The sequence below is a fragment of the Aspergillus fischeri genome, genomic scaffold (genome assembly GCF_000149645.3).
Source record: "Aspergillus fischeri NRRL 181 1099437636266 genomic scaffold, whole genome shotgun sequence".
Taxonomy (NCBI): domain Eukaryota; kingdom Fungi; phylum Ascomycota; class Eurotiomycetes; order Eurotiales; family Aspergillaceae; genus Aspergillus; species Aspergillus fischeri.
Window position 1 is genome coordinate 2,739,538 of NW_001509760.1, and position 26,908 is coordinate 2,766,445.

The following is a 26,908-nucleotide window of genomic DNA, read 5'->3' on the forward strand; positions in this document are numbered from 1 at the left end:
GGCTTATCGTTGCGATTTCCCCCCGAAGTCCCGGCCAGGACACTAACCGGATGTAGTAGTACCAACTGGCTCCCGCACGTGCCTCGGCCAGTTGTTGTGCCTTGGGACTTTTTGAGAGCAAATCGACTGTCGATATGATTTGGATGGTTAGACTACTTATGTTTTGATCGAAGAATGGGCGCTGATAGTTATTCCAAACAATCAGGCTCAGAGCTGTGCTAGTCATTCTTGCTTGAAATAGCGCCTACGGTGATATTTACAGCACTATAATACCAATACGCCAAAAAAAGGCGTCCGGACGAAGTACTCATCAGTCTGGCTAACAATATTAGATAAGGGTAGAGGAAGGTTGAATTGTGTTGAGGATACTCATTCATTCGTATCAAATTGTTGTCCGTCATGACAGAAGGCCATAAGAGAAAGACTTCGGAGCTCTATCACAACTTGTACATCTCGCTGCGACTCCGTACGCCATCGAAAATGCATGTGTTGTCCAGTGGCACATACTGCCTTGTGATCACCTTCAGTGCTTCCTGCGCCACTAGCCCACCTGTAAGAGCGGATATGTTATGTAGCTCTCCACCTTCCGTGCGTCTCAACTCTTGTGTAGCTTCCAAGATCTTCTCCCGTGCTCGTTCGTCAATAACAGCAGGATCGGAGGCAAGCTTACTGATGACTTGTTGAATATGGGTATTCCACAGGGACTTGTCATCAAGAGATACATCAGCGATATTGTATTCCTGAATGTCGGTCACGATGTCATCCAGAATGTGACAGGCGATGAAGATCGGAACAAGCGCTTCGGAAGAGCTGAGGTTATCCATGATCGCTTTCAGAGTCTGCGCGTCGCCGTTGATGCGAGGGATATCACGGCCATGAATAACTTTGATGTGAGCAGCGTTCTTGCAGAAGACCTCGATATCTTTCTCGGGAATGACGGCCCGCCGTGGTCCCAATTGAGCTTCGAGCCTTCTGACTGTTGCTGTTATTTCTTCCACGTCCTTTCTTGCTTTGGATTTGTAGATGTTTTGAAGAGAGACATAGTCAGCCGATTGAGCTTTCATGTCGGGTAGCGAGCCAGGCAGAGGGAGCACCTTGTGCTTTTGGTAAAATTCGTGAACAGCTGCCGCAATGAGCCAGAATTCAGCTGAGTCCTGTTTGAGGTTCCTGCACTGGTCCATCTCGAAAATCTCACGGATTGAGCTGCGCAAACTGAATGGATTCAATGATTTCAGTACCGCAGCAACCGCCTCGTCATAGTTCTCTTCACCTCCTTCGGCATTATTCGTCCTGGCACTAGCCCGGACAAACTCCCTGAACTCTGATTTCTCCTTGTAATTGGAAGGCACGTTGCCGTCATGGGCTTGTTTCCACTTTTCCAGGTAGTGAAGCAGTAACAGTACATACGGTACGTGGCCATGTTGGTGGTCGTCCATACTGTCCAGGTTGCTAATGCTGGCGCCAGCCGCTGCCAATTCTGGCCATGGGTTAAGAAGACGAAGGTCTTGAGTCGCTTCAGGATCCGGATGTGTCTCTACTATGGGGAATTCTGCTGGAAGCTGAAGGGAAAAGACAGAGTAGAACCCGACAGAGTGCAGATATAGCACTGGGATATTCAGTGCCTTGGCAGCGTTGCAAAGAGTATCTAAAGTAGATCGTTTCACAGGACCGGATATCAACACCAGCCTATGCTGCGCAAGAAAGTCTGGCTCCTGTTGCAAGACTTCTGCGATGGACTAGTAGTTTATGTTAGCGTTGCCTATCCACAAAGCCAAGCTAGAAGTGGCAGTCATATACCTTTGAACGAAAACTTCCTTCGACGTCTGGGTTCAACTCTCTCAACAGGCGGCAGGTTTCCTCAGCCCTGGATTTTCCCAAACTCTCTGCCTCGAGAAAGAAGTTCACTCCCAGATCAGGCTCTGTGACAACAGCAGGATCTACAATCGTGAAGCCACCAATACCGGGGAGCACAAGGTTCTTGAGGGTTTCGACGCCAGCCACGCCCGATACTCCAGTGCCTTGATTCCCCCAGGAACCATCAGAGTTGACTAATAAAACACGAGACTCTTCCAGTGCTTGCTGCCCGCTCGCAGCCCACAAACGTAGCTGGCGATCATACTTCCTCTCTTTCGAAGATGGCCCTACCAGGGCAGCAGGGAAAGTATCAGTCATAATGCGTGGTTGATATAGTTCTTTAGGTCGGTCTGAGTAATCAGGTATACTCCAAATCCAAAGGAAAAAAGTGACAGCCAATACAAGGGCAAGATTGACAGACCCTATTCACCGAAGATTATAGCAATGCATCTGCTTGTGTTGATGATTGTCAGGCGTAGCTGCGATGTGATCACATGACCTGGAGCGAGACGGCCCATGTGATGTGGTGGCCTGAGAAGCCTAAGGCACTATGGAACATACGGTATGACGCCATAATCCCGCCGTCAAAAAGATTGATGTACGGTGTACCTGACTCTATTCTGTGGTTCGCTCAATTGCAATACGGTATCTGCCATTGAACCATTTCATTTGACATGTCATGTCGGTGATTCTTCCTCAAGTGCACTCTTTCCCTCTGTAAGTTCATTCGTTGTGGCTGTGTGGCTCCACGGAAAAGTTCTTTGGTTCTGATACTGGACTCCCCCACACCGGGGTTGTTCTCTGGCGATTGTATCGGGCCCTTTTGGCTCCAGCTGCGGGCCCTAGAAAACCTTCCTCAACGGATGCATGCCTGTCAACTCTGGATCTAATTTGTCTATCTATGCTCTGTAGGACACGGCCCTTGTTCCGTTTCTCCTCATTTATCTCGTACCCTCGATCCCATCTCATCTATCCTACCCTTTCCCCCATTCATCACCCTCCGACTCGTTTTCAGTCCACAATGGCTAGTGTAATCGAGGCCGCAAAGCGCGCCGCCGGCAAGGCTGCTGTCGCCAACCACTACCCCAAAGATGCCAAATTTGTCGGTATCGGCAGCGGATCTACTATTGTATATGTTGTCGAGGCTATCAAAGAATCTGGCATTGATACCTCTATGACAAGATACGTTCCCACCGGCTTCCAATCAAAACAGCTCATCCTTTCCGCCGGCTTGACAGCAGTTGAGTTTGATTCGCTACCCGAAGGAACCGTACTTGATGTCGCCTTTGACGGCGCGGACGAGGTCGACGATGAGCTCAACTTAATAAAGGGCGGCGGCGCCTGTCTCTTCCAGGAGAAAATTGTGGCTCTGCAAGCCAAGGAGTTCATCTGCGTGGCAGGTTAGCGATGACTCACGCCGTCATGCGGCGGAAACCGGAATGAAGGACAAAACATGGCTAATACTTACGTCCAGACTCGCGCAAACTCCAGTCTCGTCTCCTCACGAATTGGAAATACATTCCCATTGAGGTGGCACCTATTGCCGCCCCTCGTGTCCTAACCAAGCTGCGAGAGTTGGGCAGCATTCAGCCCGCCATCCGGCTCAGCGGCACCTCCAAGGGACCCCTGAAGACGGATCAGGACTTCTACATCATTGACGCTCCTTTCCCACCATTGCTCACCAAGGCTGACGTTGCCGCTGGCAACGATGGGAACGGAAAGGGAGGAATCTGGGAGGTTGATGCCCTGGCGCAGGCGATTAAGATGATTGCGGGCGTACTGGAGGTTGGCATCTTCTCCGGCGTGACCGGACCTCAGGCTCAAGCGCTTGGAGGTATTGGTGGCCAGAAGCCCATCGCTGCTTACTTTGGCATGCCCGACGGCACAGTATCAGTTAGGAAGGCCATTTCTTAGCCTTCTTCACATACTGATATGCTCCGCACGGTGGACTACAGCAAAAAAGGCGACTTAGATATATATGATACCATAAAACTTCCTGCATGACTTCTTGCCGTCGAATTTCACCGCGGCTGAAGATCCAGAATGGACAGCTTTGTTTTACTGTAATTATTACCCAAGTTTAATTCCACACGCTAGTCATAAAGTAAAGGCATTCTAGTTATCAGTATAAATGTTTATTTCGCACCCTTTCCTTTCGCCTCAGTCTCGCCCAATTCGCGCACATAGATTCGGACAGTTCCCTCTGCGACATCGTCCTTTCCGTCTTCGAAACTAGGGCTAACAGCAATCGCCAAGTACTTTCCATTGCCGCTGAAATCGACAGAGGCAATGCTCGACGGGTATTTCTGATACTGCCTGATCCGCCTCTTCGCAATACCGTCCCAGAGTGCAACGACACCATCACCACCGCCGGACGCGAATGTTCCATGGATGGGGTGGAACGCAAGTGTGTTCACGGGATATACCACGTCAACATCATCAGCCGTTTGTCGATGACATTTGAAAGCATATTTCCGTGCTTGCGACTCAGCAGACGGATCGAACCACTCGACTGCGACTCGTCCCTCAATGCTGGAGGATGCGTAGCCGGCGTCATCGGGCATGCACGCGACACAGCGGGTCATGAATTTAAGACTGCTCTCTCGTCGCTGCCATGGCTCGATCTCAACCTTGTTCGGAGATGTGGCGTCCGACTGGTCTGTAAGGAGTGCCAATGCTTTCAGGTCGTAAATGTGGAGGGAGCGCGAGGCCATGGCAACAACGAGTTTCGTGGCGGTGAGAGACATGGAGAAAGGCTTTGAAGGGAGAGGAATGATTGCGGGGATAGAGTCGGCTTCAGTATTCACGCGGTGCACATGTAACGTCGAGTCCCACGACGCAGATATGACAATGTTATGCTCCTTGCTGTAGGCGACACACCGGACCCCAGCGTCATGGCTGCTAAGCACGGTCTGTGTAGATGATGTGACATTGATCCTGCCAATATATCAGATAAAGGAACTCAGGAGCGCCAGTCGAAAGAAAGCACCAAGCGGCGATGGGAAAACGTACTTTCGGACGTCCCAATCCAAACCCGCTGTGTAGATCACATCCTCATTCTCGCCAAAACACGCGTCGAGCACCGGCGCACGATGTTCAAACTTTTGTAACAGCTTCCCTTCACCAACATTTCCATTCTCGTCCCTCAGGTCATAAAGGTAGACGTTCTTGTCCCATGATGAAACGACAATTCGCGTTGAATTTGGATCCGGCGAGAACTTCAAAGCGGAGATGGCGTCTGTAGGCGGATTTGCGACGACGAATTGATCTAAATTGCGGTCAGTACTAGCACATACAGAGGTTTCTAATGAGCTTACTCGATGCCATATTGTGCTTGAATTCTTCCGAGAAAGTGAACCGGTTCAGTCCTAAGCTATATCAATATCGTCGATCGCCCGGCGTCATCGAAGCTTTGCGCTTTAGGTCGTTTTCTGCCCGCTTATACCGCCTTGACATATTTCCCTCCCCGCCATCGCCGCATCTTAAGCCATCGAGAATTGGAGAATACTATATTCCTTGCTTGCCGCATATCTCTCCCTCTCGCAGCTCAAAATGCCTTTCGCGCAGCTGGTAATAGGGCCCCCGGGTGCGGGGAAGTCAACATATTGCAACGGTATGCATCAGTTCTTGGGAGCTATCGGCCGGAAGTGCTCTATCGTGAATCTGGACCCCGCAAATGACAAGACGTCGTATCCGTGTGCGCTGGACGTTCGCGACCTCGTCACTCTCGAGGAGATCATGAGTGAGGATCAACTAGGTCCTAATGGTGGTGTCTTGTACGCACTGGAGGAACTGGAGGAGAACTTTGAATGGTTGGAGGAGGGGCTGAAGGACCTCGGAGGTAGGCCCTGACCTATCCTTGAGTTTACTGCTATACGACCTAGAGCACGATAGTTGATACTCTTCTGAATAGAGGATTATGTTTTGTTTGATTTTCCGGGCCAGGTTGAAATCTTTACGCACCATTCGTCGTTGCGGAATATTTTCTTCAAAATACAAAAATTGGGCTATAGAGTCAGTTCATCTTCATCTTAGCACAGGCTTTCCTGCTGACATGAATACTACAGCTAATCGTAATACATCTCATTGACTCATACAACCTCACGTTACCATCGATGTATATATCCGCTCTCCTTCTCTCTCTCCGCGCCATGCTCCAGATGGATCTCCCTCACATCAACGTCCTCACTAAAATCGATAACCTTTCGAACTACGCCCCGCTACCTTTCAACCTCGATTTCTACACGGAAGTCCAAGACCTTTCATACCTCCTTCCACACCTAGAGGCCGAGTCATCACGATTATCACATGCAAAATTTGGCGCCCTCAACAATGCCATCATCGGCCTGGTGGAAGAATTCGGGCTCGTGGCATTTGAGACACTGGCCGTGGAAGACAAGAAGAGCATGATGAATTTGTTGCGAGTTATTGATAGGGCAAGTGGGTATGCATTCGGGCCCGCCGAGGGCGCAAACGATACCATCTGGCAGGTGGCTGTCCGGGAAGGACTAGGGACCATGGATATCCGAGATGTTCAGGAACGATGGCTCGACGCGAAGGACGAATACGACGCGCAAGAGCGCAGTGAGCTCGAGGCCGAGGCGAAAGCCAGGGAACAGGCTGCACAGCCGCCGCCGAGAGGGGACGATGAATTCGATGCCGATTTGGCCAACTTCAGAGGCTCAATCCCCGACAGCGGCGTAAAAGTGATGCGAAAGTCATGATTTGAGTCCTTCATGGTCTATCTGTACATGTATTATAGGGTATCTCTAATGAACAAACAATCTAACACAAACTCCTGATGATGCAACGAGAGGACACACATCGCCCATTCGATGGAAGCCGGTCAATCCTCCTCCTCATCATCACTCTCCATATCCAGGTCATCCTCATCCATCACATCTAGCACAGAGGCAGCGGCCAATCCGCTACCAGCCGCAGCCTCCCGGCCCTCCAACCCCCCAACCAGCCCTTCCAAAACCCCCATCTCATCCGCCCCCTTCAACCGCGAGATCTCCCTGCGCGCCCGCCGAATCGCCTCCTCCTCCACCTTCTTCATCGTCCCAGACACCTTCACAACCCGAAACACACACGATCGCATCTTCCCCGCAGCCGCAGGAGCACCCCTTTTCATCCCACCATTATTAAAATCCGGTACTTGCGCCATATACGTAAGAGCCGTCCAGACGAGACGGAACGACGCGCGCGGACACCGGATGATAGCTGTCGAAGTGGCAGGCGACAAATACTTGACTATTCACTCATGTCAGAGCCCGAACACAAATCAAGAAACAACACGAAATGAAACGCACCACTAACACCCCCAGCCCCAACACCACCCAGCCGGCCGACGCCCCAGTCTCCGAAAATCTCCGCGACTTCCTCCCTCACCATCTTCGCGAGTAAGGCCGGTGTCAGCGCATCGGATGTGGGCGAGTGGATCCGGAGCTGGGCGTCAGCCTGCGAGGGCAATTTCGTTTTGCTGGTTGAGGAGGTGGGCCAGGAGGAGCGTTCTGGGTAGAGGATGTCAAGGAGGAGGTAGCGATGTTTGACGCGGACCATGTCGGTTTATCTTTATTGGTGTCCTTGGATCTCTAGTTCTTCGAGTATGCGTATTTTCTTTCGTTGCGGTAATTGGAAGGAGGGCCTTATGCTGAGCTCGAACGTCGAGGAATCTTGAGAATTGAATTCGGTATCTCAATTCTTGTGACTTGAGTCGCGATATTGATAAACTTTTGATAGCGGAGCTCGGACCAATTACCGGTGGGGAAGCTTAGATTCCGCACACTGAGTATCAACAGGGCATTGTCTGCTATTTTAGTCCCAGCGTCTGATTTATTGAAGAAATATTCCACAATTATACGAATTAATTTTTGGCAGTGTATACCCTTCTCCACGCGAGAGGATGAAACCATCTGTATGCAATTGCCGAGCAAAGAGTTATCTGTAGAGGTTCCGGCTGCGACTTTACGAACCCCTCGGTTTGAAGGCATTATAGCAGTCGTTATTCCCAAGGGCGTAAAGTTTCTGTATACCTAGTCGTATGTTCTGTCTCAATTCTTGCGTTGAATTCATTAGCCTATCAGCTAGTCATGCCACATATGCGCAATACACAATGTAATGTCGAAAAAGTATAGTGAAACTCGAGAAGAATCAGAACCAAATGCAAAATACAGGCCATCATAACTCCAGCGTCGACGTGACGGATTTTATGAGTCAAACCGCAAATTCCGCAGAATCATCCAGTGGGCTGCCACGGGTCTGTTCGGCAATGACAAGAGAAAAAGGGAAAGGAGGAAATATTAAAAGAGATAATAGAACGCTTAAATGTTAACCTCAACACGACCCTCGGCACCACCCTTCTGCAGAGTGGGGAGCAGGTAGGTGATGTCATCCCAAGGGTGTCTGTAGAGACCAGTGCGCAGTCTCTTCTGGTCGAGGTAGTGAGCAATGAGACCAATGCTGCGGCCAAGGACAAAGAGACCGTTGAGAACTCCCATCTTCATGTAGTCCTCAACTTCCTCGGGCGAGAAAGCACCGCAGTTGCGCATCAGGTCAACGAAGCAGACAGCAATGCAACCATCGACGTTCAGAATGAGGTTGTCCTTCTTAGAGGTGGTGACGGTCTCGACAGCGATGGCATAGTCGAGAAGCTTGGTGCTGGGGAAGTGCTTCTTGGCGAACTCCTTGACCAACTCGACACGCAGATCAGGGTTGTTCCGGGACTTGACTCTGTGGCCAATACCAGGGACTATGCAAATGTTAGCATTTGCTCGACAGATGTTCGTTATTCATAAATGTCACTTACTCAGCTTGTTCTCCTTTCTCATAGTGTCAACAAAGTCACGGGGACTCATGCCCTTGTCGAAGGCCTTGGTAAACTCCTCAGCAGCACCGTCAAGAGCACCACCAAAGCGAGATCCGATGGTCAGGAGACCAGAGACCAGGGCGCTGATCAGATCCTTGCCGGCACGGGTAGTGATAATGGTGTTCATAGCACCAGACACGGCCGGACCGTGGTCAGCAGTGAGCATAAGAACCATCTCCAAGAACTTGCTAGCATAGCGAGGCAAACGGCGACGGAACCACAGAAGGGACATGACACCACCAATGCCAATGTCCTCTCTGAAAACGTCGGAGATGGGCATTCCGGCGTACAGGAGCTCCTGGCCACGGTCGTCGGTGATAGTGGAAATGAAGGCAGCGGGCTTACGGATGAGACCCAACTCCTGGGCCCAGGAGTAGTCAATGGGGATCTTGGGGACTTGAGGTTCGGGCTGGGGCTTGATGACACCCTTCTTGACCTGATCCTCGTACACCTGCTTGAGGAGCTGAGGAAGCTCCTCGAACGTGTCGGGAACGTGGATACCGGCCTCCCTCATGGCCTTGTTCTTGTACACAGCGGTCTCAAGCTGGGAGTTAGCCGAGGCACCAGCGTGACCGAACTGAACCTCAGTCTTGAACATGCTGGCGCAGGTACCGATGGCCCAGGCGACGAGAGGCTTAGTAATGGTGCCGTTCTTCACAGCTTCAATGACACGGTACTCCTCAACACCACCGACCTCACCGAGCAAGAGGAGGATCTTGCAATCAGGATCGGCCTGGTAACGCAGGAGGTGGTCGATGAAAGTGGTACCGGGGTAGCGGTCACCACCAATGGCGATACCCTCGTGGACACCATCGGTGGTCTGAGAGATGATGTTGTTCAATTCGTTGGACATACCACCGGACTTGGAAACGTAGCCGACGGAACCCTTGCGGTAGAGCTTGGAAGCAACAATGTTGTCCATCATACCACCGGTGTTACCGATCTTGAAAGCACCAGGCTTAATACCACCAACGGTAGCAGGACCAATAATGGTGATACCCTTCTCCTTGGCAATAACCATGATCTCACGAGCACGCTGTTCCCATCGTTAACTTCTTTACTCCATGCGGGTAAATGTAAGCAAGACATACTCTCTCGGGGACACCCTCGGCGATGATGGCGATGGACTTGATTTGGGGGTAGTTCATCAACTCCATGGTGGAGCTGTAGACGGAACGGGAGGAGGCGAAGTTCACAACGGTGTCAACGTCAGGGTGCTTGGCCATGGCCTTGGCCGCATCCTGGTAGACAGGAAGGAGAGTCTCGCTAGTACCCCAGTACCTACGATTCCATAGTCAGCAGCTGTTGATGGAAATACTGCAGCAGATGAAGGGGATCTTCATACATCTTGCTAACGAACTGGCCACCAAAAGTGTAGATGATACCAGCAACCGAAGGTGTGCTACGCTTGCAAATGAAGTCGAAGTCGAGCATGCCTTGCACGGCTCTGGGCTGCATACCGCTGTGATAACCATCAGCCCGGCCATTGACCCTGTTTGCAGCCAGGCAACACTTACTATACGAAGCATCTCGTCTTGTTGTGGAAGAGAGTGTGAGTAAGAGGAGAGAGCACTCGGCTGGGAGGCTCGAAGCGAGTGATGTTGTCATTGGCGTTGAGAGTGCCATTGGCGGTGCCGGCGAGAGGAGCAGATGAGGGCATGATGGCTGAGTACTCTGTTTCTCAAGGAATTGATCAGTACTGGTCAGGATAGGGCAGCGGGGTGCAATGCAGGGAGCTCAGAAAAGCACGGAGATGACGCTTTCGAGCTCGTTCAAGGAAGCCTGGAATGGCGACATACCCGTCAACAGAGCTTTTTGAGATCGGCTTTCAAAAGGACGGAAGGTATTATTAAGTAGGTAGATACAAGAAGAGATAGAAGGAAGGAGTCGCTTCGTCGGTCAAATGCAACTCGGAGAGAACAAGAGCTACAAAGGATGAGAAGATGCACAGGTGAGGAAGAGGGGGATGAGGAGAATGATGAAGCAGAGCCAGGAGATGGGAGGATTGGGATCCAAGGGGATTATGGGGGGTGGTTTATTCTGAAGATGAAAAAAAGACGGGATCAAAAAATAAAGGACCGGACTGTTGTAAAAAAGAAAAAAAAAATTAAATAAAATAAAATAAAATAATAATAATAATAATAATAACTGATTAAAATAAAATAACTGAATTATCTGACGAGGGGAGTTCAACGATATCGGGGAGCTGAGGGGGAGCTTACTTTTCCGGACGATACCGTATCGGTACAATACCGCGACAAAGCTGCTCTCGGTGGTTCCTTGATGGGGTCGAAGGCTGGACCAGTTGGGAACTTGGGAGTGGAATTGCGTTGCTTGCTACCTAGCAACTGAGCCCAAAATAATCGATCAATTTTCAAGAATTGTATCTGCAGATTCTGGAGGGGCAAGTAATTCTAGACACCCTCAACAAGACGCAAGGTGATGAATACATAGAAGATACCGTGTATCGTAAAGTGCGGAGTTGCTTGACAACATACGTATATGGAGTTGGTTTGATAAGTTACTACGGAGCACCTGTCTATCTCAACAGCGAATTTCTTTACGATTTCCTCCGATGAATGAACCTGTTAGAAACTCTTTCTCCTTTTCAGTCATGGTCATGCGTGTACGGAGTAATATCCCTCATCTCAGGAGTCAAGCAAGAATCGTGTATGCCTAACAAGATGGAGCCGGACTGCGGAGTACTCGGTAGATTCTGTACCTGGATATCGAACAGGCAAAAGAACGTTGCAGAGCAGACCAAAGTACTCCGTAGTCCGTACCTTAGCTTGGTTGGGGCTAAGCGGTGGATCCTCTTGGACTAATTCGGACCCAGCAAACAGGAGAGCCCCTCCACCCTAAGACTCCCACCGCCGGACGCTAATGATCTGCTCACCGAAAGATCAGGGTTGTCATCATGGACTGCCGATCTGGGTATGTAGTACAGTGATATTCAGTATCTGGATTATAGCTTTCAGAGGGGATTGTCTGCATGTGCCTTGCTGGTAAGTCTACATGGTAAATAGATAACTGACACCTGTACCATACCAAGGTATGTACGGAGTACTCCATGTGTGAATGGATCCTGTCAACGATCTGATAGGCGATTGATGGCATGATTGACATCGAGACAGTCTCGGGGAGTGACTCCGGCTCTCACACAGCAATTCGCCGACGCTCTATCAACAAACTCGAAATTTGAAATATTCGGTAGCTGTGCATAATCCAACAAAAGAACGACACGCAGCGACAAATGACCCGAGAGTTGCCGTCCGGTGTCTGATCCCTCCTTTGGCTGGAATTCAGTATTGAGGCTACAGCGTAGGGTGTGTCCTGCCACTAAATACCCTTACCGAGTATCCCCAACGGAAGCTCTAAACCGCCTGGAGAGGGTGGGAGCTAAATTTGGGATGACACCTGGAACTTCGTTTTGGCTGTTAGTGTCCTTTTTAGTGCAAGAGATTAGCAGGACCCACCATGCTTCTTCCCCACTAAATCTCAACAACTCGGGGCGTTTAAGCCTGCTACGAAGCCTATGCTGTATCGTACTCTGTATCTCTGAGTCTGGTCCCTCTCCAAATCTGGTCATTTCCGAGTTCGGCCTCAATACCGTACCTGACTCTCTGTAATTTTGGATCAGCTCATCCCCCCAAAAAATTACTTCTGTTTTCCCCCCAAAAGTCCTCCGGGCATTTGCTTGACTGTTCAATTATTTTATTTCGGAGGACTCAGGTCAATCGTCCGTGGTCACTGAATCCCCTCCTCTTTCTCCTCTCTTCTTCATTCCATCCATCCACCTTCATCTTCTCCCTCCTTCTCTCCCACTTCAATTCCAACAAATCACTTCTTGCAGGGTGAATTGGTTGCCGACCTATCCCTCCTTCTCTCCATCTCTCTGTTATATCGTTCTCTTGATCCGGGCTCTCTTCCCCTTCTCTACATACAACCTCTCCTCTATCGTCAGGACCTTCTTCTCTATTTGTCCTCCTCTTTAATCCTCCATTTCTATCGTCATGTCCGCCAAGTCGATTCTTGAAGCTGATGGCAAGGCCATCCTCAACTACCACCTCACCCGGGCTCCTGTCATCAAGCCGACTCCTCTCCCTCCTTCCTCCACCCACAACCCTCCTCCCAGACTTGCCTCCATCTACTTTCCCGAAGACGCCGCTGTGAAGGATGTCTTGGACCAGACGGAGGTTGTCTACCCTTGGCTGCTGACTCCCGGCGCCAAGTTCGTCGCTAAGCCAGATCAATTGATTAAGAGACGGGGTAAGAGCGGTTTGCTCGCTCTGAACAAGACTTGGCCCGAGGCCAGAGAGTGGATTGAGGCCCGTGCTGGCAAGGAGATCAAGGTCGAGACTGTCACCGGTGTTCTTCGCCAGTTCCTGGTTGAGCCTTTTGTTCCCCACCCTCAGGAGACTGAGTACTACATCAACATCAACTCCGTGCGAGAGGTAAGCGACTCTGCCGATTCTCAAATTGGCGACGATCCGGAAGACTAATGAACCTTTCTAGGGTGACTGGATCCTCTTTACACACGAGGGTGGTGTGGACGTTGGCGATGTTGATGCCAAGGCCGAGAAGCTTCTTATCCCCGTGAACCTGAACAACTACCCCTCCAACGAGGAGATTGCTGCTGCTCTCTTGAGCAAGGTGCCCAAGGGCGTCCACAATGTCCTGGTTGACTTCATCTCCCGTCTCTACGCCGTCTATGTCGACTGCCAGTTCACCTACCTTGAGATCAACCCTCTGGTTGTCATTCCCAACGCTGAGGGTACCTCCGCGGAGGTGCACTTCCTTGACCTTGCCGCTAAGCTTGACCAGACAGCTGAGTTCGAGTGCGGTACCAAGTGGGCTATTGCCCGCAGCCCTGTCAACCTTGGCCTGGCCACCGTTCCCCAGGCTGACGGCAAGGTCAACATTGATGCTGGCCCGCCAATGGAGTTCCCCGCTCCCTTCGGTCGTGAGCTGAGCAAGGAGGAGAAGTTCATTTCCGACATGGATGCCAAGACCGGTGCTTCTCTCAAGCTGACTGTGCTCAACGCCAATGGCCGTATCTGGACTCTGGTCGCTGGTGGTGGTGCCTCCGTCGTGTACGCCGATGCCATTGCCTCCGCTGGTTTCGTCAGCGAGCTCGCCAACTACGGTGAGTATTCCGGTGCTCCCACCGAGACTCAGACCTACAACTACGCCAAGACCGTTCTGGACCTGATGCTGCGCGCACCTATGCACCCTGACGGCAAGGTTCTCTTTATCGGTGGTGGTATCGCCAACTTCACCAACGTGGCCTCGACGTTCAAGGGTGTCATCCGTGCGATCCGCGAGGTCGCTCCTGTTCTCAACGAGCACAACGTCCAAATCTGGGTTCGTCGTGCTGGTCCCAACTACCAGGAGGGTCTCAAGAACATCAAGGCTGTTGGTGAGGAGCTGGGTCTTAAGATGCACGTGTACGGTCCTGACATGCACGTCAGTGGTATTGTCCCTCTTGCTCTGCTGGGCAAGAAGACCGATATCAAGGAGTTCGGTTCTGCTTAAAAAATGGGAAAGAAATTTGCTTTGCTTTGATTCATTTAAATTCTCCGACTTCTTACTTACATTTTGTTTTCCTTTTTGTGTTCTGAACGCATGGCATGATACGGAACTTTTTTCCTTACTTATCTAGCGAGGACTGGACATACAAGCAGTACGACACATGACACTGCACTGACAGGTTGAAGAAGAGAAGGGGATATCCATTTGTGCTGGAGTCAGCTGTTTCTCTTAGACTATATTCTTGGTTGATTGCGAGGCATGGGTCTGCGCAGTGATAGTCAAATTAATCCAATGATAACGATCGTCAATGATACATTTGCTGTAAAAGTGATTACCTTGATCCAAGAAGATAAGTAGTGGCAACTAAAATTGGGCAATCATGACCTGCAGACGTATGAACACAATGGGCCAAAGTGAAAGGAATAGAAAACAATCACGTGATACCATCACCATACATACAAACCGTAACAGTACCAACAGTTACACCTTACAAGTTCAAACACAAGACAGGGGGACAATATAAGCTTAAACAGACGCATCAGATCTGGGAACTAAATTAAAGTCATTCTCCACAGGAGCTTCCCTGCCCTGCATTTAGATTGGGGGGGTTGTGGTAATTGGGAAATCCTTTTCCATCTGGACGAGCTCAGCTTCCCGCTTCCGCACGCCCGAGGTGGATGGGTCGGCCTCGTCGGAGTGGCTACGGGACGGGCCTTTGCAGTGAAGATCTAGCGTGATGGGATGAGATCCAAGAATGATGAGATCTCATGGTTTACTGTTTTGCAATTGAGGTTCTGTGGTGTTTGGCTCTGGTATATCCATGGTGTGGAAGTTCAGGGTACATAGGCTTGTAAGCTTGTTTACTGTCAAAAGTCAGGTTGGCATAGACCATCATCGTAGGCTAATGATGCTCAGGGCTTCATGCAATAGAAGGATTGATTTGATCTACTGGGCTGCGTCGATGAAGCCACGAGGAATCCCAGAACGAATCTACAAGACTTACAATCAAGCGTTGGATCGAAATGGTGGTGATTGCAGAGCGGGAACTATCCGTAGCCAAGTTCGTCGGGCGAAAGGAAGACAAAACCCATGAACGTCCTAGCGTGGATTCGCTGACAAAAGCTTTAGCTAACATTAACAGAACCGTCCCAGTGGCTTGAGCTGAGATCATAAGCTAAATGCTTGATTCTTATGAGGCATCGATTGTTTTGATGCCTGTCTTAAACATGCCCTGAAAATTAGGGTTGTACGTGGAAAGCTGGAGATATATAACCAGTTACCGTTCTTGGCGTGAAATATACACAACAAAGCCCGGATATTCCTGAGTTCACTCTGAATCGGGACCAGTGGTGAAAAAGGGTAAAATTGATGCGCGAGGAATATCTATATACTCGGATTTCTTGCACCCTTAGTCGATATCTATCTGCCAAGAGCAGCATCAGCACCTGACAAGTTTATACCTCTGGCTCGCTATATATATGATCACCGCGCCGGAAGGAGCCAATACCCGTCAAAGGAAGAAATACACCGATTGATATGCGGATGGGCGAACGCGAGTTATGAAAGCAGGTCATATAATGGTGTTCTGAAAAAACGAAGACCTCGAAACAGAAGAGCCGTTTCCCGGTCCATTTGCCGTACCAGGACCATGCCTCTGGAAACCCAGACTATCTCGATTCAGCGAGGTGTTGCCACTGTTTAAGTACTGACCCGGGATATTGTTGTCATGAAATCGCTCGAACATGACACTGTCCTGCGGTAAGCTTGACACGCCAGTCGACGGACGTACAGGGCCTGGGAGGCGAGTTCGTTGTTGTGGAGTTGCATTGGGGATACTTCCTTTGAACCTATCAGAATATCTTGATCACTGGAAATAGATGAAGAGGAGCATACGGTTTCTCAAGTTCACTGGCACAGTGGGTGGTGGCATCACCGCGGCGTCAACCTTTTGCTTCGTGCCTTTCGAGCTCCCAGTTCCGCTCCGCTGATGCCGATGTAGCTGTTCCACCCCTTCCAGGTTGACAGGATGCGGATTGCCTTGATGAGACGCCGGAGTCTGTGGCGGCTGCGATACTCCCATTGGTCTGCTCAAACCTGATACCGAGGGCGCGTTTCCAGAGTTGCCGAGTGAATTCAAAGTTTGCGAGACAGTGTCCGACGCAGCGGTCTTCATTTGCGACCTCATAGCACGAGACTTGAGAAGGTTGTACAGATTGGTGATCTGAGCGAACTTCTTGCACTTCTCTCGGTAGAGATTGACAAGCTCCTGGTTCTTCTTGCGAAGCTGCTCTTCTGTTGCTTGCATGTCTATTTTCGAGTCAACAGGTCCTGTCCTCCCTCGAGGGTCTGCTGATGATGACGAACCGTTCAATTTAGCTTGAAGAGCTGATATCTCCGTATTTGCACTATGAATCACCCTGTCCATGTGTGTACTCAGCGTTGAGTATTTCTCCGTAAGTGACTTTCCGAGATACTCTTGGTAGAATCTGTCCCCTGTGAGGAAATTGAGGCAGAAGTCGATGGGAAAGCTGAGCAATACGCACATCTCCTGCGTGGCCTGATAAGCCCAGAATACTAATGCTCGGCTGGCGCATTCCATGATTGTGTTCGGATCTAGCCCACTCAGTACGCTGGTTTTATAGTCTTCAGAGGGATTGAGAACGGTTGACGCGGCGTCGTCCGGATTCACGAGGACGGTTTGGCAAGCTGGACAGCGACGTTCGCCATGGGTGGGACGTGAGAGACCGAGAGTATCTGCGCAGGGAAGACAAAATATGTGCCTAAGCAGTTTAATATCCATTGTCTTCACTAATCAAAACCAATTGAAGGATAGCAGAACGGACGACTTACGAACAGGTGGTGACGACTGCTTGCTCCTTCAACTGGGAGCGACATTTTAAAGCATTGCATCGAAGATAGAAGTCCATGACTGAAGTATCGGTTGTGTTCAATAATAGTCGAAGTGTCGAAGCTTGTAGTTGGTGGATGAAAGGATTCAAAGGCTTGAATACGCGTAGGTCACAAGTTCAGATTACCAGTACCATCTGCAGATTGCAGCAGATTGTCGACGACAAAGATACTCGCAGCAATACCTATCAATATTCACTTAAACGAATGTGCTTTAGTGATATAATAAACCAGGTTGGCTGTTTGGGTATCTAAAGAATATACATATGTTTTCCTCTCACTGTTTCATAGCTCTCTCAGCTCACAACGGCTCTCATTCTTCTATACAGTCAAGAACCGCCAGCTCAGAAGAAAAAGGTGTTTCCTTCAGCGTCTCGCCGCGTGGTGCGCATTTTCTCTTCAAACTCGGGCCCCGGCTCGTACTCCCGCCACAAGCTCGCTGGAAAGATGTGCTTGTTTCGTTCATACCACCGTCTGTCGACCACTTTCGTCAACGTCGCATCTTTGTCCGCACCTTCTAAGTGGTCATTATCAGGCCGTGACAGTGAATTATCACTAGAAGCTGCTGGAGGAGGCTTGTTGGAGTAGTCGAACAATAGCCCACCCGCACTTGAGAAGCTGGGTACTTGATTGGCTATAAAATAGTAGAATTCGTAGTGCTAGAGTGTCAATCAGCACATGACAACGAGCAAAAGGCGGGTGCGACTTACATGTGGAACGATTATTTCTCCTCTGACCAGCATAAGGTCATCGACACTAATTCTGGCCCATTCCCGGCGATTGTCTTTCCTTCCCTTTGCTGCTCCGCTAGCACCGGCGACGCCTAACTCGGCACCGACTTTGCGACAACGGTCAAGAAACAACCATACCGGGTCGCCTTTCCTAATCTTGACCGCCCCCGCAGGTATATTGGTGCCATCGTAGAAGATGAACGGAATGAGTATCTCGGTATTTTTGACCGCCTCCTGCATAGCGAGAAATTCTCTGCGAAGGGCATCACGCGCCTCTGCTTCTGCCTTCAGTGCAGCCTTCGTAAGCGCTTTCGGAGGAGGTGGTGCATTGGGGTTGGGTGTGATGCGCCGTGATGACGGCGCAGAACTGTCGTCCGCAGGTGTCCTCGACGCAGATCGGGGGACGCTCGTTTCGCGGGGAGTGGCCACAGGTTCGTCACCGGTATCATTATCTTCATCGTCACCAAAAGAAAGTTTGCTTTTCATGAGTTGCTTCTTTTTCTTCTTCTTCGGAGGGCCCTCGCTACGCGGGGTCGAGTTACTAGGTAATTGCGATCAGTTAGGGAAGAGAAAAGAAGAAGCTTGCGCCTTAACTCACCTGTCAGTGACATCGCCTGTTGAAGGAGTAGCACTTCTTGAGTTACCGGATGTAAATCTTCCCAGCGACTTGTCGTGTGCCTCTCGTTCCTTTTGCTCTAGAACCTCTGCGCGACGCTTGCGAAAGTCGGAAAGATGGACTAGACCGACGGTCTGCGACTTGAGAAGATCTTCTGCGGAGGTAGTCTGGCTCGTAAAGCGCGGCGTTGAGTTGCTGCTCTGTTGTTCGGAAGGAGGCATGATGTATGTATTATCGGTGACTGTGTCACTCAGGGTCGTTTCAAAGATTCAAGAACTCATCTATCCCGATGTTGTAGAGAGAGTGACTATGAAGCAACTGGCGGAGACACATGGGCACGTGACCACGGTATCTCGAATTTCAATCAAAGATGTGAGAATCCAATGTCGTCGAAAACATATATGATTGAATTGTCATTATCAGAATGCACCTTGAAGTATCAATGACTGAGTAGAGAGGTAGTTGGTGTCATATAGAACTCATCTAGAAGCTGAAGAGCAAACATGCCAAACCCGGCCTGCCATTCCATCTCCGCAGTAAACTGGCTGAGACTTTCGTCATTCTACCCTTCTCTCAATCACGACTTTGTCTCTTTCTGTTCAAGATGATGATGGAAGATGACGATGACGATTTCTACGACCCTGCCGATGCAGTACCCGTAAACCAAGCTCAGGATGCTCCCCAAAACCAATCGAACGAAAAGTCTCAAGGATCGAATGAAGGGGAGGAGCAGGAGGAGGAGGAAATAGAGGTGGAAGAGGACGAGGTTTGCTCATAACACGCGGTTCAATCTCTCGCATCGACTAATTTTGTTCTCAGGATGACTTCAATATCATCACTGAGGCTCCTCCAGATGCGCCGCCTCCGGAAGTGTAAGCTGTGGATTCCTCCACTAACTCAGCTGAAGAGCATTTGACCTAACGTCGAGACAGACCACATCCTCGTCATGCCAACCTACGAGCAGAGCCCCAAAGACCTTCATCAGCAGATATATCGACAAAATCAGTCACACCTACAGTAACGCCTAAACTCGAAGCTGCCACTCCGGCGCCTGCCAGCGCAAGACAAACCGCACCTCAGAAGCCTGGCTCCGCATACCCGCCCGTGCACGCGTCGACGATCGATGTTAATGCGAACCCTGTTCACCCCTCTACGGGCAAGCCTATCCTGTCCACAGATATGGACTCGGACTTTCCAACCGAGGACGATAAACCATGGAGACGGCCTGGTTCGGATATCTCCGACTATTTCAACTACGGATTTGACGAATTCACCTGGGCAAGCTACGTTCTGAAACAACAAGAGCTACGGAAAGAAGTCCAAGACCAGAAGAAGCAATTGGATGATATGCAGAATTTCTTGACCATGGGTCTTCCGCCAATGCCAGGAGCTCCGGGTCCTGCTGCGCCTCCTGGCAGCGCGCCGCCAGCTATGCCCGGTATGCCAGGAATTCCAGATATGTCCCCTGATATGATGCAGGGCATGCTGGCAAGTATGATGTCGCAAGGCATGGATCCGTCATCTATGGATCCAATGTCCTTCATGCAACATGCACAGGCGATGATGGGAGGCCAGGGTGGTGCTGGCGCTGGGCAGCAGCAAGGCCAGCCTGGGTTCGGCGGCCAGTCGCAAGGATCGGGATTTGGAGGACAAGGTGGTGGCCAGCCTCATATGGGATTTGGAGGTTACGATCAGAGGGGTGGTTTTGGCGGCCGGGGACGAGGAAGAAGATGGTAGAGCTAAGGATCTATGTCTTCTATTACCATGTTGTAATGTTCGATTTGCTGGGTCAGTAGTACTCGGAATAATGGGCCGGATCTGGCGGCGTTCACTTGTATACAGTCAGTGATAACCATACCAATGCGCATGATCTTTAAGACCATGAGCTTAAGCTATCCGCAGCTAGAAATTCGGGGAAAAGGAGATGTCGCAGGCGACTGAGGTGCAGACTTGCATTGAGACATCCATTGTAAACTCAACAATGCAAATCCAGACTAGATCAATGAACCCACTTTCTCAAAACAGAGAAATAAGTCCAATTCATTGAATATCGTGCAAAAGATGAAAAAGCAAAAGCATTCAACTTGATACCCTCGGCAGTGTTGATGGAAGCTCTCCGGTCTTGGCATTCTGGAAATTTCTCGCGGCCCGGAGAGTCCAGATCTTCTTCCCCCAGACGAGCTGCCCGAACATCTTCTTTTCTTTCGTACTGTCCACGCCTCGCACTTGTTACATTTCTTCATCCCTGCTCAATTAAACTCTGTCTACGAGTCTCGCACTCTTCTCATCACACCGTCATACAAAATGGTACGTATTTCCACCTAGCCCGGGACCTCAGGACTACCTCCGTCATGTCAGTTGCTGCTATCAACTATGTGTTGATCTTGTTTGTCTGACTCATTGATTGGTACATGTCGCTAACTGTGATCTCTTCCCTCGATCAGTCTGTCCTCCGCAACATCAAGAACCTCGCTCCCCTCCTGGACCGTGTCCTCGTCCAGCGCATCAAGCCCGAGCCCAAGACTGCCTCCGGTATCTTCCTCCCCGAGAGCAGCGTCAAGGAGCAGAACGAGGCCAAGGTCCTTGCCGTCGGCCCCGGTGCCGTTGACCGTAATGGCCAGAGAATCCCCATGAGCGTTACCGCTGGTGACAAGGTTCTCATTCCTCAGGTACGTACTGGCCGGTTTGGATGCTTTATCTCCGCGCGGATCCGATGCGCAACAGACATTGGATTTTTCTGTCGATGAAGTGGCTGACAGATCTTGTGATACAGTTCGGTGGTAGCCCCGTCAAGGTCGGTGAAGAGGAGTACCACCTCTTCCGGGATTCTGAGTACGTTCCCTTGCAGCATAGCCAAGTCCGCTCCTCAATGACATTGTACTGACCTCTGCGATAGGATTCTCGCCAAGATCAACGAATAAAGGAACGACTCCCCTTTCATTATGTCTTTCTCCCCTCTCGATCTCGAGCTGAGAACGCCCAAGTCGGAGGCCGTGTATTATATACCGTGCAAAAACCATGAGCTCCATCCAACAACACCTCGAAAACTTTGTAATTTCAAATCTCTCACCATCAAGGTCTAAAATATGACACAGCTAATGCTGTCTCTCTTTGAGCTGGTTTTGTCGGCGCATTCGTTGTTATAAAGCGTGAAACGACCTTGTCTTCTCCAGCGTACTACTATGGATGTATTTCTAAATCTAGCAATCGTCATGAGTCACGCCGATTCCGGGGTGATGAAAACGAATAATATCAGACATGATAAATCTCCTCTCAAGCCGATGTCTAGTATGTTGACTCTAGGTTCCTTCCACAAATGATCCACAAAGGTTGGGGCTTGTTCTCTGCCTTAGCAGACCGGCTTATCTTAGGGCCAGCTTATATACAGAGGTGAACTCATAGTTCCGCATCGACGTCAAAGTTAAGGGCCCAGTCACATTGCCAGTCTTTGTCGAGAATATGGTTGATTCGCCCCATCATCCTGTCACCTATTAGCTCACCGAAGACCTCCTTTCTTCGATCTGGCTCCATCTCGATAAACCTAGCAAGGCCTTGTGTACCTCCGTCCTCCACAGAGCTAGAACTGGCAGCCTTAGGGGATGTGTAGCGTATATAAGTCCGCTCTTCTTCGTCTTCTCGCCTGAGGAACGCCAGAATCAGTTGCGCAGCATACGGGTTCAATCCGGCCTGGCGGAGGAACAGCTCCCAGACGGTTGTTCTCATCATCATTTCCGGCCTCAATCGGTTTTTCTGAGGCGAGTTAATCGGTGTGAAGCTTGTGCTGGGCGGAATCCGCGTCGGATTCTCGGGAAGTCGCGCAATGTGCTTGTTTGCAAGCGAAAGGACCCAGCCCGCCACGGTTTCTGTGCAGGAAGGTACTAGCAATGGGCTGATTGTTGCATAGGCGGACATCGAGTTGCAAAACGCAGTCAACGAGGCGATGGACGCTAACACTCGCTTGTCAGCTGTTGGGCCCGATTGTTTGCCTTGCGACTTCTGGGGAGAAGATGCACTATGGCATATGAACAGGTAGATTCGTTCGTATCGAGGAGCGAGAAGGAAGATGCGTTCTCGAAGTGGTGAGTTGATGCATTCGATGTTCGTCTCAGGGTGAGTGGACTTGTGGCCTGGCAGATATAGTTGCGTTGTCGCCTGCGATGTTGTCAGTACGATACCAGTACTCGGCGAGATTATTATATCGGCCTCAATTTGACGAGTGGGGTTGTTGTTCATGCCAGAGGTTGTATGCTTTCCCCGAGGCTCACTACCAGGGTTTTCTTGATTATAGTCTCTATATACGATTACTAACTGGCCTGCCATTCCTTCAAGACAGCGTACAAGCCGAAGATGACTCTTCAGAAGGGTGGTTGATAAGAACAGGATCGGCTGTTCTCCCGTCTGCTGCTGAAAGCGAGGAAGTTGTGTGGCTGTCTGTAGTATATCCGGGCCGTTGTCGCTTTCGTCTGGCGCTTTTGAGCAGCTTCGGGGCTTCTCGGTGCTCACTTCATCACTTTGTCGCTTGGAAACGTCGGTAGACTTTTCCCCTGGGAAGTATGGGCTTTGTGTCACCATATGCCGCTTCTCGTTTCGCCCTCTTGTCTCCATGAAGGCGGCCAAGGAACCCAGAGTTGTAAATGATGGTTTCCCCGGCTGCCTCTGCTGCTCCTGTTGCTCAGACTGCGAGGCTTCGACGAAACTCTCGTTGGTAAGCTGGCGCTTCCTCTTCCTCTGCTGTAAATGTTGATTGAGGACGATGGCAGAAGTATTGGTCTGAAGCCGAGCCTGATTCGTTGCAGTCAAATCACTATCGCCGACCATAAAAGCGCGTATATTGCTCTGCTGGGCCCTACTGGTTGATTGTCCCTGTTTTGTGACAATCTGGGAACCAAGGACTGATGGTGTTGGGACATTATGATCCGTTGATACAATGCCTGCTTCAACAGTTATGTTGCTGAACGATTTCCTGTTGGCCTGTCCCTGAGTACTGGAGGAATGGAACTCTGGGGCTGAGTGATGAGCGTCTGACTCTTCTGGATCTTTATTAGAACATTGAATGGACGCTTCAAATGCTGCGTCATTTGTATGCGAAGAATAGCAGGTTGTGGACGGGGAGATTGATACAGATCGAGACTGTAGAACTACTGCTGTATTCTCTTTGACTGGAGTTTCAGTCACCAGCCATTCAGGTTCTTTCTCCGACACCTCTCGTTCTGCTAACAGGGTGGAATGTGAAGCTGGTTCTTCATCCTGGGAGGGATCATCCTGGTTGGCTAGTTTCGGAATAATTAGGTTCGTCTGGAGCTGTATATCTTGTGAATTTCCTTGACCTCTTCGCTTCTCGGCTGCAAACGCAGTGGATTCGCAAGGCTCATTTAGACCTACCGTTGCTGCATGTTCCCATATTTGCAGTCCTTCAGCTGCTGACAGGTGCTGATCTATCTGCATCATGCCATCGGCACCTCCCTTAGAAGTCCGCCGTACGCGATCGAGGACATAAGGAGGGCCGTGCCTTGCATCAGGATCTTTGGACGGGTGGTTATGTGGCTTCGATGTTTCCAGGATCTCGGTCGAGGCAGGACTGGGTAGCATCTGAAGCTCTGGGTCAGGCGAGGGACTGCTGGAGGACAAATCGTCCACGTCCAAAGGTACAAGAGCAGGAGATAGCGAGCGGACAGAGTTTATCTGCAGGAGATGAGAATCAAATTAGTGTGCTGCTGCTCAACGCTCTTCAAGATACTCACTGGTTGGATGGCATGTGCTAGTATATTATCCAGATGATTCGAAGACACATTTCCAAGTTTCATTGCATCTTGTACGAGCACAAAAGACTCTCTGTTACAGTTGAGCTTCTCATTCCTGGCCTCTTCACTAAACTCATCTGCCTTCTTCGCCAAAGACTCAAATCGATACTCGGGAGCCTCCTCGAGAGGAGACAGGTGCAATTGCTCGAGATCGTAGAGCACCGGCCTTTGCGGAAGTGCCGAGTGCGTCTCATAATCGAGACTGAAGATGGGAGGTTCCAGCTTGAGCTTGTTGAGACGGTTAATGGCCGTCAAATGATCTTCCAGGTTGAGTTCAAATGCATGGGTTCTCATGTCACGAAGGACTGCAGAGAGAAACCGGATATCCTCTTTTCTCACATTGAGCTTCTCTTCGCGGATGGCTTTCTCGTCAGATTCTTGTGTGGGGAGGAGGTATTTATCGAGCAATTTCAGCATGTCTTCGGGCACGGGAGGATCATCTGGTGGCAGTTTGAGGGAGTGATCAAGTTGCTGGCAGGGATCGATTGCTGTATAGTCATGAGCGATTCCGTGGAATCTGGCATATTCGAGAAGAGATGGTTCGTGTTTTGCTGACATCGAGAATGATTCAGTGGAGTGGGTTGTGGATGACGAGACTAACAGTCTTCTACTGGGGTAGGCGTTGTGATTCTTCACCTCAGACACGTGTGTAAGCCGATGTCCTGTCTATTCGCACTTTACAAGTGATAGAGCTGAACATCAGTGAAGCGTCTCTAGCACTATTAGAATATATACTGGTGTATATTATTCAATGCTGTAGTACCATGACAATATCATAAAACATTTCCTAGATGAGAAGAAGCACACATCCATTTGATCACTCTCTTCACAGACATATTCAGAAGTAACTATCATTTCTTATCTATCATAAAGCGTTCATTATGTTTGCTTGGTGCCGTCGTCGAGAAGTGTATGTGCAATAAGTTCTCTCAACTCACAGCCGCCAAGGATAAGGAGAAGGGACCAGCCCCAAAGATCAATCGTTGTAGTTGGATTGACGCGAGCCGTCCTTGTTCACGGCTGGTAGGTTATAGTAAGCATTATATTCCTCCTCCTGCGATTTGCCCTCGGGGTCGAAGTAGGGGCGTTCAGCGTGGCAGGCGACTCGAACAGCATGACGACGGTGGGGAGAAAAGCCATAAGAAGCGGAGTGATTCTATCAGAAAGTCAGAAGGAATCATGATGGAGAATACCTGCGCGTCACTCACTGTTGTTCGATTGTCCCACAGAGCCACATCGTTCTCACCCCATTGGAAACGAGCGTGCGCCTCTTGCGTGGTGGCAACAACCTCGGTGAGGTACCTTATGATGGCGTCACTCTCTGTTTTCGGGATTCCCACAATCTTGGTTACGAAGCCAGGATTGAAGAACAGACTGTTCCAGCCAGTAACTGGATTCGTGCGAATCAAAGGGTGCTCTGTGGTGATCGGCTCACGACGAATGGTTCGACCAAGAGCTCGTGAGTCTGATGCCTGCATGTTGGCTGTATGAAGAGCAGTCAAGCCCTTCAGGTAGTTCTGCATGTGCGATGAGAGAGCGTCGTATGCCGCGTATTGAGACGACCAGAGAGTGTCGCCACCGCCGCCTCGAGGAGGACCCGTCAAGACCTTCAATGATGTGTATGATGGTGGTTGAACCTCATATGTTACGTCGGAATGCCATAGGAAGCTAGGGGAAAACAGTGCTCGCTGGTCGGAGGAGTTGTCCCCAGTATAAACAACATGCACGTCTTCCAACCCCTTCTTCTTTGGTACGGCAGTAGTGGCATGCTAAATCACTGTTAGAGACCAGTCACGACCTCACGACGACCTGGGGGAGACAAGACTCACTCTATGCAATGTCCCGAAATATTTCCCCAACTCCCGTTGAGCGTCAATATCAAAATCCTTCTGATTGCGGAAAAATACCACGCCACGGACGGCGATCAGGCGTGCAAGGTCATCCCTCTGGGCATCATTGAGCCTGGCCAGATTGACTCCATGTATTTCCGTTCCAATTCGCGGTGTGTAGTCAAAGACGTCAGTTGCATCTTGGAGCAAGTGACGGAATTTTGGGTCTCCCCGAAGCCCTTTATCTTCGTATGGAACCTCCCCTATAGCTTCCCACCGAACATCAGGAAACGAGGGCAGAAGGTCCTCGTAAGGGTAATCGTCATGTCTCTTGACTGTTGTGCGCCCTGGCTCGTACCAGAATTTGTTGTGCTCTGCAGTCTCCTTCTTGGGAACAGTAAAGTGACCAAGGTAAGGAGTAGCCGCTGGTTCCTCCAGCAATGGTGCCATAGTGTATTCTTCAGTTTATCTTGTGCTTGTAGTATATCGTAGGCTCGTAGCGATTAGGGCTAGAAGGCGGCTGGTATATGATAGATTAAGTGCTGGAGAAGAAGGATTAAGGGGGAAACAAAAGACTTGATGGACCAAGAACCTGGATATTGCCGTCTTCCAGCTGTATTTACATATACGAGCACCTGGGAGGTACCCCGAAGGATTGCGTGCCAGTATTACGCATCATTCATGAGTCCGGTTTGGCGAAAATGGCGCCATCTCTGGGGACAATCACCCAACTAGAATACCCAGAAACGAGACTGAGAGCCAGGAAGTGG

The 26,908-nt window shown here is 50.1% G+C and overlaps 13 protein-coding genes across 13 annotated transcripts, besides 3 other annotated features; 5 read left to right on the forward strand and 8 right to left on the reverse strand.

Annotated features, from left to right (window-relative positions):
- Nucleotides 1–437: 437 nt before the first annotated feature.
- On the reverse strand, nt 438–2,172 carry NFIA_056370 (NEDD8-activating enzyme E1 regulatory subunit; the record flags this gene model as incomplete). The annotated part of the gene is made up of 2 exons (XM_001258184.1): nt 438–1,736; nt 1,798–2,172. 2 exons carry the CDS (start codon nt 2,170–2,172, stop codon nt 438–440), a joined length of 1,674 nt encoding a protein of 557 aa, XP_001258185.1.
- Nucleotides 2,173–2,875: 703 nt separating this feature from the next.
- On the forward strand, nt 2,876–3,768 carry NFIA_056380 (ribose-5-phosphate isomerase RKI1; the record flags this gene model as incomplete). The annotated part of the gene is made up of 2 exons (XM_001258185.1): nt 2,876–3,254; nt 3,329–3,768. 2 exons carry the CDS (start codon nt 2,876–2,878, stop codon nt 3,766–3,768), a joined length of 819 nt encoding a protein of 272 aa, XP_001258186.1.
- A 221-nt stretch (nt 3,769–3,989) lies between these two features.
- NFIA_056390 (WD40 repeat domain-containing protein) lies at nt 3,990–5,181 on the reverse strand (the record flags this gene model as incomplete). The annotated part of the gene is made up of 3 exons (XM_001258186.1): nt 3,990–4,791; nt 4,867–5,122; nt 5,151–5,181. 3 exons carry the CDS (start codon nt 5,179–5,181, stop codon nt 3,990–3,992), a joined length of 1,089 nt encoding a protein of 362 aa, XP_001258187.1.
- Nucleotides 5,182–5,406: 225 nt separating this feature from the next.
- NFIA_056400 (GTPase GPN2) lies at nt 5,407–6,578 on the forward strand (the record flags this gene model as incomplete). The annotated part of the gene is made up of 3 exons (XM_001258187.1): nt 5,407–5,695; nt 5,768–5,868; nt 5,922–6,578. 3 exons carry the CDS (start codon nt 5,407–5,409, stop codon nt 6,576–6,578), a joined length of 1,047 nt encoding a protein of 348 aa, XP_001258188.1.
- Nucleotides 6,579–6,700: 122 nt separating this feature from the next.
- Nucleotides 6,701–7,416, reverse strand: NFIA_056410 (Rpp14/Pop5 family protein; the record flags this gene model as incomplete). The annotated part of the gene is made up of 2 exons (XM_001258188.1): nt 6,701–7,107; nt 7,167–7,416. 2 exons carry the CDS (start codon nt 7,414–7,416, stop codon nt 6,701–6,703), a joined length of 657 nt encoding a protein of 218 aa, XP_001258189.1.
- A 761-nt stretch (nt 7,417–8,177) lies between these two features.
- Nucleotides 8,178–10,382, reverse strand: NFIA_056420 (putative ATP citrate lyase, subunit 1; the record flags this gene model as incomplete). Its single annotated transcript, XM_001258189.1, has 5 exons — nt 8,178–8,605; nt 8,663–9,758; nt 9,814–10,003; nt 10,068–10,184; nt 10,240–10,382. The coding sequence occupies 5 exons, from the start codon at nt 10,380–10,382 to the stop codon at nt 8,178–8,180; spliced, it is 1,974 nt and encodes a 657-aa protein (XP_001258190.1).
- Nucleotides 10,383–10,820: 438 nt separating this feature from the next.
- Nucleotides 10,821–10,869: a microsatellite.
- Nucleotides 10,821–10,888: a microsatellite.
- Nucleotides 10,833–10,869: a microsatellite.
- Nucleotides 10,889–12,735: 1,847 nt separating the features above from the next.
- On the forward strand, nt 12,736–14,257 carry aclA (putative ATP citrate lyase subunit (Acl); the record flags this gene model as incomplete). The annotated part of the gene is made up of 2 exons (XM_001258190.1): nt 12,736–13,176; nt 13,238–14,257. 2 exons carry the CDS (start codon nt 12,736–12,738, stop codon nt 14,255–14,257), a joined length of 1,461 nt encoding a protein of 486 aa, XP_001258191.1.
- Nucleotides 14,258–16,118: 1,861 nt separating this feature from the next.
- Nucleotides 16,119–17,054, reverse strand: NFIA_056440 (uncharacterized protein; the record flags this gene model as incomplete). Its single annotated transcript, XM_001258191.1, has 1 exon — nt 16,119–17,054. The coding sequence occupies one exon, from the start codon at nt 17,052–17,054 to the stop codon at nt 16,119–16,121; it is 936 nt and encodes a 311-aa protein (XP_001258192.1).
- Nucleotides 17,055–17,505: 451 nt separating this feature from the next.
- NFIA_056450 (FAM50/XAP5 family protein) lies at nt 17,506–18,729 on the reverse strand (the record flags this gene model as incomplete). The annotated part of the gene is made up of 3 exons (XM_001258192.1): nt 17,506–17,820; nt 17,872–18,433; nt 18,491–18,729. 3 exons carry the CDS (start codon nt 18,727–18,729, stop codon nt 17,506–17,508), a joined length of 1,116 nt encoding a protein of 371 aa, XP_001258193.1.
- A 383-nt stretch (nt 18,730–19,112) lies between these two features.
- fip1 (cleavage polyadenylation factor subunit FIP1) lies at nt 19,113–20,245 on the forward strand (the record flags this gene model as incomplete). The annotated part of the gene is made up of 3 exons (XM_001258193.1): nt 19,113–19,274; nt 19,328–19,380; nt 19,441–20,245. 3 exons carry the CDS (start codon nt 19,113–19,115, stop codon nt 20,243–20,245), a joined length of 1,020 nt encoding a protein of 339 aa, XP_001258194.1.
- Nucleotides 20,246–20,919: 674 nt separating this feature from the next.
- Nucleotides 20,920–21,429, forward strand: NFIA_056470 (GroES family chaperonin; the record flags this gene model as incomplete). The annotated part of the gene is made up of 3 exons (XM_001258194.1): nt 20,920–21,177; nt 21,282–21,340; nt 21,405–21,429. The coding sequence occupies 3 exons, from the start codon at nt 20,920–20,922 to the stop codon at nt 21,427–21,429; spliced, it is 342 nt and encodes a 113-aa protein (XP_001258195.1).
- A 475-nt stretch (nt 21,430–21,904) lies between these two features.
- On the reverse strand, nt 21,905–24,867 carry NFIA_056480 (uncharacterized protein; the record flags this gene model as incomplete). Its single annotated transcript, XM_001258195.1, has 2 exons — nt 21,905–24,190; nt 24,250–24,867. The coding sequence occupies 2 exons, from the start codon at nt 24,865–24,867 to the stop codon at nt 21,905–21,907; spliced, it is 2,904 nt and encodes a 967-aa protein (XP_001258196.1).
- Nucleotides 24,868–25,285: 418 nt separating this feature from the next.
- Nucleotides 25,286–26,588, reverse strand: NFIA_056490 (TauD/TfdA dioxygenase family protein; the record flags this gene model as incomplete). The annotated part of the gene is made up of 3 exons (XM_001258196.1): nt 25,286–25,465; nt 25,518–26,078; nt 26,139–26,588. The coding sequence occupies 3 exons, from the start codon at nt 26,586–26,588 to the stop codon at nt 25,286–25,288; spliced, it is 1,191 nt and encodes a 396-aa protein (XP_001258197.1).
- Nucleotides 26,589–26,908: the final 320 nt, after the last annotated feature.